This window comes from Chelonia mydas, chromosome 5 (genome assembly GCF_015237465.2).
Source record: "Chelonia mydas isolate rCheMyd1 chromosome 5, rCheMyd1.pri.v2, whole genome shotgun sequence".
NCBI classification, from domain to species: domain Eukaryota; kingdom Metazoa; phylum Chordata; order Testudines; family Cheloniidae; genus Chelonia; species Chelonia mydas.
Genome location: NC_051245.2, coordinates 27,291,707 through 27,305,299, shown reverse-complemented (window position 1 = coordinate 27,305,299; position 13,593 = coordinate 27,291,707). Strand labels below are relative to the sequence as shown.

Sequence of the window (13,593 nt, the reverse complement as noted above, 5' to 3'; positions counted from 1 at the left end):
GTGTTAGTTTTATGTTAGATGTTTCATGTCAACATTTATAATTTGTCCTTAGCTTTTGGCAGCATTTGCTTTACTACCAGAGCAGTCTAACAGTTTCAAAAGCTGTAGAGTTCTTTACAGAAAGGAATCTGACCTTCTGCCAATCAAGTAATGGCCAGATGCTAATGTATACTATATATTTTTTTCAATCTTAGAATGAAGAAGCCAATAAGACAGTTGAGGTAAAACTTTACTCTTTCAATCTGAGTAATACATGCACTCTGAACAAGCAAGATTCTAACTCTGTTGCCTTCTCCTTCATATACTGTCTACCTAGCAAGTACAGTTGGAAGCAACAACCTCAGAACGTGCAACTAGTACTATAGAGCAATACAAAGGGTCTTACCTCTTCACAGCACTAACAGCCTAGACCTAGTCCATCCTCTCCCTCTATGGCACTTCATAAATCAGTAAACCTGAATAATCACTAGAATAAGATGCTTATTTCAAACTTGTCTTAGCACTAACATTGTCTTTATTTTTCACTTCCAGAATGGTAGTGATGCATTGACTGATCAAGTTGACAAACTAAAACTGGTATGTTGACACGATGCTCACTTGAGTACTGTATGTAGCTTCCTTAAACTACATAGCAGATCTTAACAGTTTCTAAGGGTGCACATGTATGAAACAATTTGTCTCACTATAGTAAACTACCTCCTTGGGTTAAAAGTGGAATATCTTAGACTTTGACTTAATATGTTTGTACTCTGCTGGTCTTAAAAGCTTACATCAGTGTGGTGAAATCATTGCCTTACACAGAATATGAACCTCTTCCAAATTAACTTTTTTAAAGGGTGTTGACCAGATGGATTTGTTTGGCGATATGTCCACTCCTCCTGACCTGAACAGTCCTACAGTAAGTAAAGACCTTTCTTCCAGTACAATAGTTGCTTGCTAGTCTATTTTGTGACACACATTACTCAAGGTGAGACTTCAGATTGACCTGATGTTGCAGCTAACCTCACAACTAGAAATAAAGACAACTGCTGCAAAAGTAGCTTTGCCACTAACTGGAAGGAGTAAAAATTCAAACTTCATCCTCTTACGTTAGATCTCATAGGAAGCCTGTTTCTATTATAAAATCTCCATTGTGGCAGTAGTTTGTTCCCTCTATCATTGCATAACCATCTTCATCCATGTCTGTTTGCCTCTAGTGATATCAGCTACTGAAGTTCCGTAGCTATAAATGGCAGGCAGACTTGCAGTACCACACACAATTTTCAACACCTTTTTTATGGTATTCATACTAAACGTGGCATTTTATAACTTTTTATCTATGCAATGACTTTCAAGTGCTACACTTAAGATGCTGGCAAAAGAATTGAACAAATCTCAGGTCCCTTGCCCAGAATAGGCTCTATGGCCTCTTGAATCTGTCCGATGCTGCTCCTCTACAGGAGAGGTGGGGCTCTTCAAACTTGCTGTACTGCCCTCTCACCCACAATGACTTCATAATCCACAGGCCTCACTTATTACTGACTTGTGAAATTAAAGAACACTGCCAATATAAACTCTGCTAAGCTTACTCAAGCACAACCTACAGTGTTAATGGCATACTGCGATGTAAGTTACATTGCAAATACCCTACTGATTCAGAGTGGCTGGTGCCTCCCTTAAGGTGCCCTCCTATCACTCCTGCAAGCATAGTCTAACAACAAAAATGGCACTGTGTAGGCAGACTGCTACTGAGCTGCATAAATACTACACTTGAGTTTCATATCTTCTGGAGTCAATACACTGCCTTAGCAGTGCCTTCATATTTTAAGTTTGTTATGAGAGTCCCTATAAAGCAAACTGTAAATGGCTATAACTTACTGACTTGTGGAGAGGAGATCTGCAGGGTTTGAACTTAAGCTGTGCATGGCTCAAACACTTATGTCTTCAGGACAGACTAAGCACTGCCCTGTAAGTGCTATGAAAGCAGCTATCCGGATGGGAGCCCTCTTATTCCAATAGCATCAGAGGGCTGTTGTAGTGAAAGTGTAAAATCACAAGGGCAAAGTTAGAGGGTGTGTGTGTGTATATATATATATGTATATACCTGGCTCCTAAGCCTGTCAAGCTTTTTGCTAATTCTAAAACAAAATTGATCACCAGACTTCCTGGTAATGAACATGAAGTGTTAGATGTTCGGGTTTTTTTATTTTCTGCACAGTAAAGATTGAACACATTACATGGCTTGCATCTTTTTCAGTCTTCAACTAACTTTACTTTTTTCTTTCCAAACTAATAGGAGAGTAAAGATATCCTGTTAGTGGATCTAAACTCTGAAATCGAGAACAATCAGACTTCTGTAAAAGAGAGTCCCTTCTTGAATGGCATCACTTCCTCTCTTCCACGACCAAAGTCACAGACCCCTTTCTTGCCTGAAAGTTCTCTCACTACCAGTCTCAGCTTCTTTCCCATTCCCAATCCAGATCCTTTCAGTGATGATCCTTTCACACAACCAGACCAATCTGCACAACCTTCATTTGATTCTTTAAAATCTTCACTTCAGAAGAAGGAAAGTCTGAGCTTCTTGGGTAATGGTGCGGTAAATGGTGATATTGACTACTTTGGTAAAGAGTTTGATCAGATTTCTAATAGAACTGGCAAACAGGAAATACAGACAAGCCCGTGGCTTCTTGAGAGTAAGCCAAAGCAGCTAGCAGCAAGGACCCAAAATGGGGTACCAGAAAGAGAACAGAATGGTTTTCTGACCAAATCCTCATCAAATCTATTTGCGGAAAGCCCTTCCAAAGGATTATCTCTGCAAAATGGAGTAAAGCTGGACTCTGACAGCAATGTCCAGCTCATGTCACATGACTCCATAACAATTAGCCCACCTCCACAAAGTACCAAGCCAGGAAGAGGAAGGAGGACTGTTCAGGTGAACATCTTCAAATATTTAATGGTGACATGCATGCTGTTAGATGGGCTGGGTGAAGGAAGCTTTCCTTTTTCTTACCAAAATATGGTGATACTGGCTAAACTATTCCTGCTACTCTACAACACAACTTTTTTTTCTTCAATTCTATTCCACCCACCATGTTCCCTCTGCAATCCATGTTTTCTGATTTCATGTGTACATTCATAATGGTTATCACTAAATATGCACTTTTTTCTTTTCAATGCTGCCATACTTCACTAACTCTGGTAAGTATTTTGATCTGAAATGTATGTAGTACTTGTAAATGTATTTAGTATTTAAATAAATCAACTGTCAAAAAGGTGCCTGTCAGAACAATGTACAATTCCGAAACTCGGCAGTAAATTCATTCACCCTCCAGCAGACAATAGTCAAAAGAATACCTTTACGTTTTCTTAAGTCCATACAGTACATATTTATTCTAGAAGACTTTAGAGAACACTGAACTCTGCAGCAAGCTCAAGGCAATCTTTCATAGTGCCTTCTGATTGGTCTATATAAGAAGTTCTTATTCTACCTATTTGTAGATGACTAAAACTGCCATAAGGGTACTTCTAATGTGAGGTTATTTCACATAACTTTTTGGCTATATGATGTGAAAGCCTTTAGAACCCTGAAATCTCAAATAGTGCAACTCCATCTATCAATTATGCTGCAACAGAATTAAGGGGGTGTGTTGTATCAAAGCTACAATTTTACTCACTGTTCACATACTGCAGTAAGTCCAGTATGACTTAACTTATCTTGCCAGTGCTTACCTCCAAGAACAATGTACCTGAAGCACACAACCAATGGACAATATTTAAATAGTGTTCAAGCCAGGATAGTCTTCTATTCTTAGCATAAGTAAATGACTTCATTATATGCATGGTATTCTAAAACACACCCATTTAAATGCTTCCTCTGTCTAAAGTCAGCTGTGGAGGTGTCTAGTCTAGTCTAGTCTAAGATTAGAACTCAAACTTTGCAGCCTACCAGTCCTTTAGTGTAAAACCTGGATCCCATGTCTCCTGGTTCCAGAACCAAAATAGTTTTTATCTGAGAGCTCTAGCTTGCTTAGTAGCAGATACAGGACTTTGCCTGTCTTGGTAGTATCAGAACTTTCCTGAAAACAAGGCCCAGAAACTGGAATTGGTATCCTTTTGGTAACTGTGTATCCCAGTAAAACTGTCTTTTCTCTTCTCCCCTCCCTACCTTGTTTCCAGACTGCAGCTAATGATTTGTTTGGCTCGGACCTCTTTGCATCTACTGCTACAGAGGCCCCAGGCCTGACTTCTCCTGCAGCACAACCTGCACTGGTGCAAACCAACCCGCTGGACCTCTTCCAAACCAGTCCTACTATAGGACCTCTGGCTGGTCTAGGTTAGTTCATTACTTTAAGGTGACAAATCAACCTTATTGGCTACTTCAACTTATGGTCTCTTACTTTTAGTAAGTCAGACTTAAATTTAAATGTTCTCTTGACAAGAGTGTGCTGGAGTTCCCTTTCCCTTCTGGCCTCTCATGTTGCATTTTCTCTACTTTCTTCCTCAGCCTGACAGCATCTCATTAGAACATATTTCATTGACACTTATATACTCCACCCTCTGTGTACTTAACTGAGTGCTTGCTCTTTTTAGCTTGTGGTGTGAACAGACTATGTTGCATGATAAAAACTCTTCACATACACCACAAGATACCAGTAAATGTAAACTTGCTACCAAATGTTAAAATAGTACAGGAAGAGAGCAGTCTGGAGACTGACATATTGAATCTCCAGTCCAGTGTATTGGCAAAAGTTGCTTTTCTAATCACAGCTAGAAAAATTACCAGTGACCAGTCTACACAGCAGCTGGGAGCATGCCTCTGTGGATACAATATTTTTAGCACATTAGCTCAAGCATGTGTCTGTCTACCTTCACTGGGAAGCACATTCCCACCTGCAGTGTGGACATACCCTAAGAAAAGACATGCTACTGCAATACAAATTGTAATGACTAGCAGACTGGGGGACTTTGTGCAAGGCATTCAAAGTTAAATGCCTGCAGAGTTGAAGTGACTTGCCCAAGGTCACAACAGGTCATTGTCAAATCAAGGATAGACCCAGGTCTCCTGCCCAGCCTGGTGCCCTACCCAGTTGACTACCACTTCTAAAACATGGAGTGTTTCTTGTGTTAAACTGTACATGTATTGGATTGTGGAGCTCTGTAAGTCCATACTTATCTGACAGCCAGAGCAACTGCTGGCAGACTTTGTCTACAGCTGGCATCTTTATTCCATTACTGTTACATGTGTTTCTTTAGATTTCTAATACACTAACTCAGAGTTGTGCTTTCAGCACTATAAGTTTAATAACTCTACCAAAATCCAGCAGTGCTGAGAACTAGCCCAAACTTTCATAGTTGTCCTTGCTGTATAGATAATTGGGACAGCTATAACTCCATACCTTAAATATATTAAGTCCATATTTAAGTAGACTGAATATAGTTGGACCCTCAAATTCACTGTTATCCTATGTCCAGTATCTTGGCTCAATGCCCTGTGAAGGCCTTTATGTGAATAACTGAATACAGAATCTTCACGGGGGGGAGGGGTGTGGATATGAACTGAACTTTACAGTTTTGGCTTCTGTCCATGACAACTGATGCACAACCAAACTAAGACTATGGATCTGAGTTAGGCACCCAACCAAGTTATTGTCTCCTGCAGAGAGTATGTAGGAGTGGAAAGCAGAGTTCTTTGATTCTGAACACTGGACTCTAAACCAGATTCAGGAGAGCAAAATGTTAATGATCCTTGCAATCCTACTTGCATTGGAGAAGCAAATCTAACCTCTCTAAAATCTGAGAAAATACACAGTAAATGTGTGTGGCTCCCCCATGTCCATACAAGGTAGAGTTGAACAGAAATGTTAGTTTCTTTTCACTCACAAGGCTAATATGCAACTAGCTAAATTCAATTAGTGTCACTCTGGCACCTTAGAATCCATTGCTACTAATATTATTATTTCAAAGATTAAGTGGAATATTCATATAATCACAGACCAGCTCAAATGGATCACAAGTCACAGGGATGTAAGGCTTGGGCTGAGAGGGAACCCAGTTTTAAAAATCTGGAGACTTTTTCATGCCAAATTTTTGCTTGAAAATATTAGCTAGGCAACGGTACCCCAGAGACAGCCCTGGGGCTATATATGAATGTATGTAGCTGGCTGAACAGTCAATGCAGTGCCACTAACTCTCTAACATGCAGTATCTTAAAGTATTGCATACAAAAGCAACATGTAACCTCGTTGCATCTTAGTCAGCAGATCAATGTCCTCAGCTTTGAGGGCTGCTCTCCAAATGACTTAAGGGAGGAAGGCAATAAAATTCAGACTGGGTTGGGGTCAGGCAGCTATAGGGAAACATGCCACTTAAGGTAAGAGCAGGAGCAGAAGATTCTGATGCGTAGAGCCTTGGATCTCTGGAAGAGATCCATTCGGCTTACTAACCAATGAGGCTTAAACTAGGTGACTTGGGGCAGAGGGAGCTAGGGGAGTTAAATGTGGTGATGGTGAGGCAAGCTGCTCCTGCACATAATAGGATGCAGAGGAAGGACTGAAATGGCTGAAGATATTTACATTCAGCATTTAATAAACCTTCATTTTCAGAGTGAGTAGTAATGGAATGCATAGGTAACTCGCGCACTCTCTCACACTGCTGAGAATATAGAGTTCTAGGCTCTTTCCCTGCAAGAGGCAATGGCCTCAATCTTGCACTGAAATCTGCCTTCTAACAATGGGCTTAAAGCTAGAGTAAGACCTTGAGTCACTAACAAACCTGTCTCCTTAAGCTATCATTAAAACTGAGTTTAGAATAACTTTTTTTTGTTTTTGCAAATGGGACTAGCAGCACACTAGTCACCTTAGGAAGAGCTTGCCTACCTCAAGGGAGGCATCAGACCCAATCACAATGTAGCCTATACAAACCTTCTGCACTCAGCCAGGTTCAGGTCAGCATGACCCAATGAAGGAAACTTGTTTAGTTTTTGTCTTTGATGTCAGTTAACCCTGACTAGCTCCATGTCAAGAATAAATCTTGCTAGCAAGTAGGAATCTGTATCATACAGATGTATTCAGTGTAATATGCCTATACAGCACGTCACCAGGAGAGTTTCAAACAAAGGGCATTTTGTATTTCTTGGTTTAACATGCAGTATATCAGTGGTGGTCTGGAGCAGACCCTCAACACTTTCTGACAGAATAAAATCAAATATCTAAGAACAAGGTTTTTAGAGCCCCCAAATTAAAATGGCTTGTCTAAGTACTTTATCCACTTAATAGGGTGATGTAATAGCTTTTATTGGACCAGCTTCAGTGGTGAAAGACAAGCCTTTGTGCTACAGAGCTCTTGTGAAGGAAGCTTCACAGGCATTGAAGTCTAACGTCTTGCTGATGCATAGATTTGTACTGTGAAAAACTCAAGTAAGGAGCACAAGTATTCATACAGTACGCCTACAGAGATGCCTCACTATACCCTATTTACAAGTCTTGCATATAATCTTTCGTAGGTGGCTTGCCAGGAACATCTCCAACACCATGGAGTCAACAGTCCTCAGTTTTCAATCCTACCACATCAGTATTTCCTGGATCCATTATGGGTGCTCAGCCTACAGGCTTTACTCAACCACTTGCCTTCAGTGCCCCTCAAGCAGTCTCAGGGTGGGGTCAGCCTGCATCCTTTGGAGCCCCATCACCATCTCAATCTCCTGGTCTCTGGGGTCAGCCAGCACATGTCTCTCCTACTCCTTGGGCACAACCAGCCGCCATTGGAAATCCTTTCCAGACCAGCATGTTTCCATCTACTACACAGCCCCCTGCTATGTTGTCTTCTGTCTCAGCAACTAGCCCTCCTCAGCCACCACCCAGAACTGCACCTCCAAAGGAGCCATCTAAGAAGGAAAGTGATGCCTTCACTGCATTAGACCCACTTGGGGATAAAGAGAAAAAGGATGTAAAAGAAATGTTTAAAGACTTCCAGCTGACAAAGCCACCTGCAGTACCAGCAAGGAGGGGAGAACAGCAGCAAAGTCGTCTTGGTGCTTCTGGAGCTTTCACTAGTTACTTTAATAGCAAAGTGGGCATTCTTCAAGACCACGCTGATCACAATGACTTGGCAGCTAATCAATTGTCTACTAAAATCAGTGGTAAATTCCCTTTTCTTAATGCTTCATCAAGCCATAGGGGGAAGAATAAACCAAGACCTTCCCTTGCAAGGAAGCTAATTTTAAACATTAAGTGCCTTTAGATGGCTAGGCTAGCATCTTCTCTTGTCAAGATACTTTCTGTTGCTAGTCTATATTTAAGGATGACCCTCAGACTATACTTTATTTATTGCTGCCCAATACTGCCCTCTAGCATTCATATATATATATTCACTAAACCACTCACTTTCAAAACTAGAAACTTTCTAGTTTGAATTATTTAAGCTAATTGGCATCTTTTTTTAGAAATAACTAAGGTGACTCCTCATAAGTAGAAGCTCTGCACAAAGTTAGATTCTAGCTAGAATCTATCTTCTAGAAAATTACACTCAACTAATCCTTCAGGTTCTGGAGGAAATCCTACCATATATTCATTCAGAAATCAAGGCCTGCCTAGATCTGAGCTCTTTCCTCAAGGAAAGTAACTTGTTTAAACTCTCTTTCGCATAGAACCACCAAAGCCTGCTCCCAGACAAAGCACTCTGCCAGCTTCCAAGCCTGATGCCCTGTTTGAAAACCCCTTTCAAACAGATCCTTTCAGCACCTCCTCACAACCCTCTGTAAGTACTAAGCGCTGTTTACCTACCCAGTAGTTCTCTGAAGTCTCCTGTCAACACCGCACAAATCTGTAGGGGTTTGTCCACTGGTGGGGCACTTCCCATTTGGTGACAAAACAATTCCCTAGCAGGGTCAGCAAATTCCATGTATTCCCATGTTTGACTTCAAATTCGCATTCAGGGGGAAGGGAGAAAATACTACTTGTGAACCTAAGCCAAATTCTGAATAGCATTACTAACTCCCAGGGTGAAGGTGCCTTTAGTTTTGTGGTATGAGGCAGTTGTGCTTTGTCAGCCATATTGACAAAGCCACAATTCTTTCCAACTAGTTTAGGCCTTCCCCTCTCTGCAGGGTAGGGGGTAAGGAGCATGAAATGTGTAGCTTCTCTGTTTTGGCCAAAGAATGGAGGCCTCCATCCTGGGTATCCTACAGGGAAGGAAGTAGCCTAACCACATTCTGGATTTGGAACATGAGACTTGAAGCCCTTTATGGAAACTCTGGAACTTCTCCAAAATGCTGATTTTTTTTTTTTCATTTTAGTCTAAAAACTAAATTTATTGGCTGAATCCCATATGAATATTAAATACACATGGTCTTTGTATAGATAAGTATGAGTCAAGTTAAATAGACTTTAATTCTAACCCAGCCCTAAAAATATACATTTATTGTTCATTTAGCCAACTGTTTAATACTTCCACTGTAAATCTTTCCAGAATGCCTGAAATGTGGGTTGTTTAAAACCACTTGCCCAACATCTCTCCCTCCCTCCCACCTTTCATGGTGTGCAGAGTTCACCAGTTTAGTAGCCCATTGTTTATAAACAATCTTCTATTTTAGACTGCATCTCAGCCATCACCATCTTCTGATCTATTTGGTGATCCTTTTGGAAATCCATTTGCATAACTTTGGTAAGTGGCTCTGTGTAATTCACATGTTTCTCAGTATGTCTTTGGTGGTTTCTCCATAAAGAATTGGAAAGCTAGTCTACTGACCACTTTCCCCATGTGACTGACATGGGAAGGTGGTCTGTGCTGAAGAGTCTGGCATTGTGGCTAATACAATTGACTAGCAAAATTATTAGCTTGCCCAGTGGCTGGGGAAGGGAGGAGACCAAGACACTTAACGTCTCTTTAAAAGCAAGTATGTTTAAACTTGGAGCAATGCAAATCACTGACCCTAATTTCTAAACTGGAAGAAATAGGTGGCCTCAGTCTGAATTCACTAACTGCATGCAGTAGAAGAGCTATCTCTTCTCCTACAAGCTTATAGAATCTGAGTCCAAGATTACCCACCCACATTGGTTAATGTCCATGCCCATAATTGCTGCAGGGTAGCTTTCAGTACCAAATTATAGAACAGGGATTCACTACATGTGGTATGCCTTTAATTTTGTTTCCAGGATCAGATGTCAGGTGACATAAAACCAGCTACTACTTTTTAAGATGAGAATACCCCTCTCCTGAGATCAGTTTAGCTATGCTCTCTAGTATAATCCCTTTATTTCCAGCTTTTTCTTTGTAGCAGAATGGTAGTTGGCATGTATACATCTGGGTCAAATATGGAAGCAGGATTTAATGCTGATACGGGCAGCCTGAACCACAGTGAAAAGTAACTGACTCATCATATGAAATATATTGATTCTCTAGGTGTCACAGCAGACTGAGAAATCCTAATATGACAGTATAATTGCTGCTGAAGTAACTAAAACTGTTTTTGTTCTCTAACTTATTTGATTTCACTGTTTCCTGTAGTAAAGGTTAAAATGCAACTTCATGCATTGGAAAAGGAATGTTTTCATTACGGCCAATAAGATTTGACAAGCAGAAAGTTGACTTAGTCCCTTCTGCAAGGTGCACAAAGTTGAAAATGGGCTCCACTTTAGGAAAAACTCTGCACTTAAACTACAATAGGCAGGATTACTTAGAAATTAGTCAGCTCTTCCAGACTTTGGGTGGATAACCATTTCTAATGCAACAAATGCACTCAGCAGAACTCTGCATAAAAGGCTACACTTAGATCCTACAAGTTAAACAAATCTTCCCCCTGCTCAATTGTCTCAACCTTACAATGAGCAGACAGTATTACCATAACTAATATTTCCACATTTTACTGGAGGTCCTAGTAGTTAAGGTTACCAGCTTCTTGCTGAAGATTTAAGTGTAGACTAGAATCTCTAAAGGCTTACCAGAAAAATATTGTATAGAATATTAGGGTGTGGAGAATTGAGAGACACACCTTTTTTGCTCTGTTTTTTTTGTTTGGCTTTTTTGGCAACATCTCTACTAGCAGTTTTATGCAGTGAGTGGGTGAAGTGTTTTTATCACAATTCCTAACCACTTTCTCTCTTTGCCAGAAACCAGGTGTAACCAGCAAAGGACAAATGGAATAACAAGACAACCCCTCCTTGTCACCATTTTCTACTAGTCTTATTTTTCATTGTCTGCCTTCATCCTTGATGCCTATTCTGATTGTTGTTAATGTCTGTCTGCTGTGATCTAAAAACTCTGTGTGGACTGAAACATGAGCCCTCAAAGAGAACCTGCTGTTAACATAATTCAAGATGAAGCCAAGGAAAATATCCAGACTTTCATGCTGGAGGCCCAGGTTCAAGTTGGTGAATGTGAATTTTTTTCTGTAACCCCTTCAGTTTCTTCTGATTAAGAACTGCATATGTAAGTCTTGTGGAAACACTGACTTCCCAGTCTTACTGTGGTGTTTTTAAACATGGTCCCCTACACTTAATTCTTGCAGCACTTACTGTAATGGTTGTAATAAGGAGTTGAGCACCCACTTTGAGGAAGAAACTATGCATTCTCCTCCACATAGGGAAAGGGAATTGTGGATGCAGAATTTGCAAGATTCTAAATCCACAACACTGTGTGAAGTGACAAGCTTCTTTTTTTCACACATCTGGATTCCACTGATGGCTGTCTCACTGCAAAATGGCAGCCATTTAAAGCTTTTCTTAAACCTCCACTTTTCAATGTACAATAGTTTGTCTTGTATTTATGATGACTGTGCAACTGGTGATAACTTATGGCTTTCCTTCTGATTTCTAAATAGTGGGAAAACAAAAAACCAAAGAAGACAAGAAAAATCCAGTGCTTGCTAACTCATATTGAAAATGGCAAAATGCCCTCCATCTGATTGTAATTAGTCCCTTAACTACAACATAGCTGCAGAATCTGGAAAAGCAGTGGCTATAGAGAACAAACTCCATCAACATTGTTTCTAACTGACAAATTGTCTAAGCTAATGTTCTGGAATCTGACCTTGGACCTAAAGCTGAAACACCTCAGCTAAACTTCAACTTGTGTCTAATGCCCTGTGTTTTTAAATCTGCTAAGGGTTGTGGGTCGGGGGGAAATCAAATAGGGTGCTCGATTTTTCTTTCTTCAAGCAAGAAAGCTTGGCAGATGGGTTTCTTGTTGAATCACTTGCTAAACTTCGGTGAATGTCCATAATCTGAACTCAAATCACTTGTTTTGTCACAGACATGGTGTAAGCCAGTTCCAGTATGTGTTGGAAGGGCAGATGGCAATCTTTTGTATTGATCTTGATTTCACCTGATGCCTTAGTATTTTGTGAATTTTGATGCACCTCATACAATTTGAGGTAGCTATCCACCTCTCAAAGGAAGTTGTGCCTTCCTTTGTGAACCTCTGTACTAACTGACTTGTATCTAAATCAGTCACTTATAAACTAAACTGTTAAGGTTACTTTGCTTTTTGGACACAGGCCTAATCAGCTCTTGCCATTCTGTTGGTGGTTAGTTTCTTACTCAACCATTTATAAGTGTAAACTTGAAATACTATCTTGTCTTTAATGTTGAATTGGATACCGAAACAAATGCTAAACAGAGAATTACTTCTGGAAAATCAACTTGAAGGCAACTTTAGTGACAAATTCAGCCAGTCATGCAACTTGTTCTGTATATAACCTTTCTCTTGTGCACTTTCCTACAATGCAATTAAAAGTTATGAATTTATAAGTACTTGTCTCAAACTGGAAATGTAGAAACTTATGGATGTTACTATTATATAAACTGTAGTCACACAACTAGTAAAGTTTTCTAATGACATTAAAAAGATGCAGCTCTTTATATCAAATGAGTGCCGGTTGCCTGTTTCCTGAAGGAGCAGTACGCCAAGGCATACTAACAAGCCATGCGGCATATTTTCTGTTTCTTCTGGAGCAAGAACTGAACATCCTAGGAGTTTATCACTATTTAGAACTTCCAATTTTATGGCTGTTTCTAGCCAAACTGATAGACTTCATCAAAGGAATCATCGCATTTTCTATGCTTTCCAGTTAGAATACTTTCTGTTTAGTGGCTTTTCAGAGGAGTTTAATTTGAGAGCAGTTTTCTTCTATTTTTATATACTTCAGAATTTCAAGTAGCCATTTTTGGACCAGTTTTTCCTCCATAACTGTAGAACTTCAGTAAGAGATACAGATGGTATTGGAGAGTGAGCACTGATTCATCAGCCCTGTACCACAGCAACTGCTCGACTTAGAATGATCCCTCTCACTACCTTAACCTAAAGATGCTTCAGGCATAGCAATGGCACTTCAGCCTTTGTAGGAAAGGTTAGGATAGCCTTCCTAACAGGATGATTCAACTACATAGAAGATGGAAGGGTTTTGCAAGGAACCTTTTATTTTCATCCATGGTAGAATGAGCTGATGGAGGGTAAGTAATTGGTTATTTGTCTTTTCTGTGTCCCTTTTTATCTGCTCCTAGCCTTGGGCTAAACTCTACCTTGTTTTTGTCAGGTGTCCAAGTACATAAAATACTTGGATGTGAAACCACTCTAAATAGTGAACACATTCCACTCCTGTGTCTAATACTAGCAGTCCAA

At 40.1% G+C, this 13,593-nt stretch overlaps 1 protein-coding gene across 8 annotated transcripts in view; it reads left to right on the top strand.

Moving 5' to 3' along the window:
- DAB2 (DAB adaptor protein 2) overlaps positions 1-12,833 on the top strand; it is a 42,983-nt gene extending 30,150 nt beyond the window's left edge. For 3 of the 8 annotated variants that reach the window (XM_007065727.4, XM_043546775.1, XM_043546776.1), the window contains 9 exons: positions 195-221; positions 532-576; positions 836-898; positions 2,276-2,911; positions 4,156-4,312; positions 7,481-8,116; positions 8,624-8,733; positions 9,569-9,639; positions 11,085-12,833. In XM_007065727.4, the coding sequence (XP_007065789.1) occupies positions 195-221; positions 532-576; positions 836-898; positions 2,276-2,911; positions 4,156-4,312; positions 7,481-8,116; positions 8,624-8,733; positions 9,569-9,634 (1,740 nt within the window). In that variant the 3' untranslated portion in view covers positions 9,635-9,639; positions 11,085-12,833. The remainder of the gene's footprint in view (positions 1-194; positions 222-531; positions 577-835; positions 899-2,275; positions 2,912-4,155; positions 4,313-7,480; positions 8,117-8,623; positions 8,734-9,568; positions 9,640-11,084) is intronic. The other 5 variants (XM_027828056.3, XM_043546778.1, XM_043546779.1 and 2 more) reach the window with 3 other exon arrangements.
- Positions 12,834-13,593: the final 760 nt, after the last annotated feature.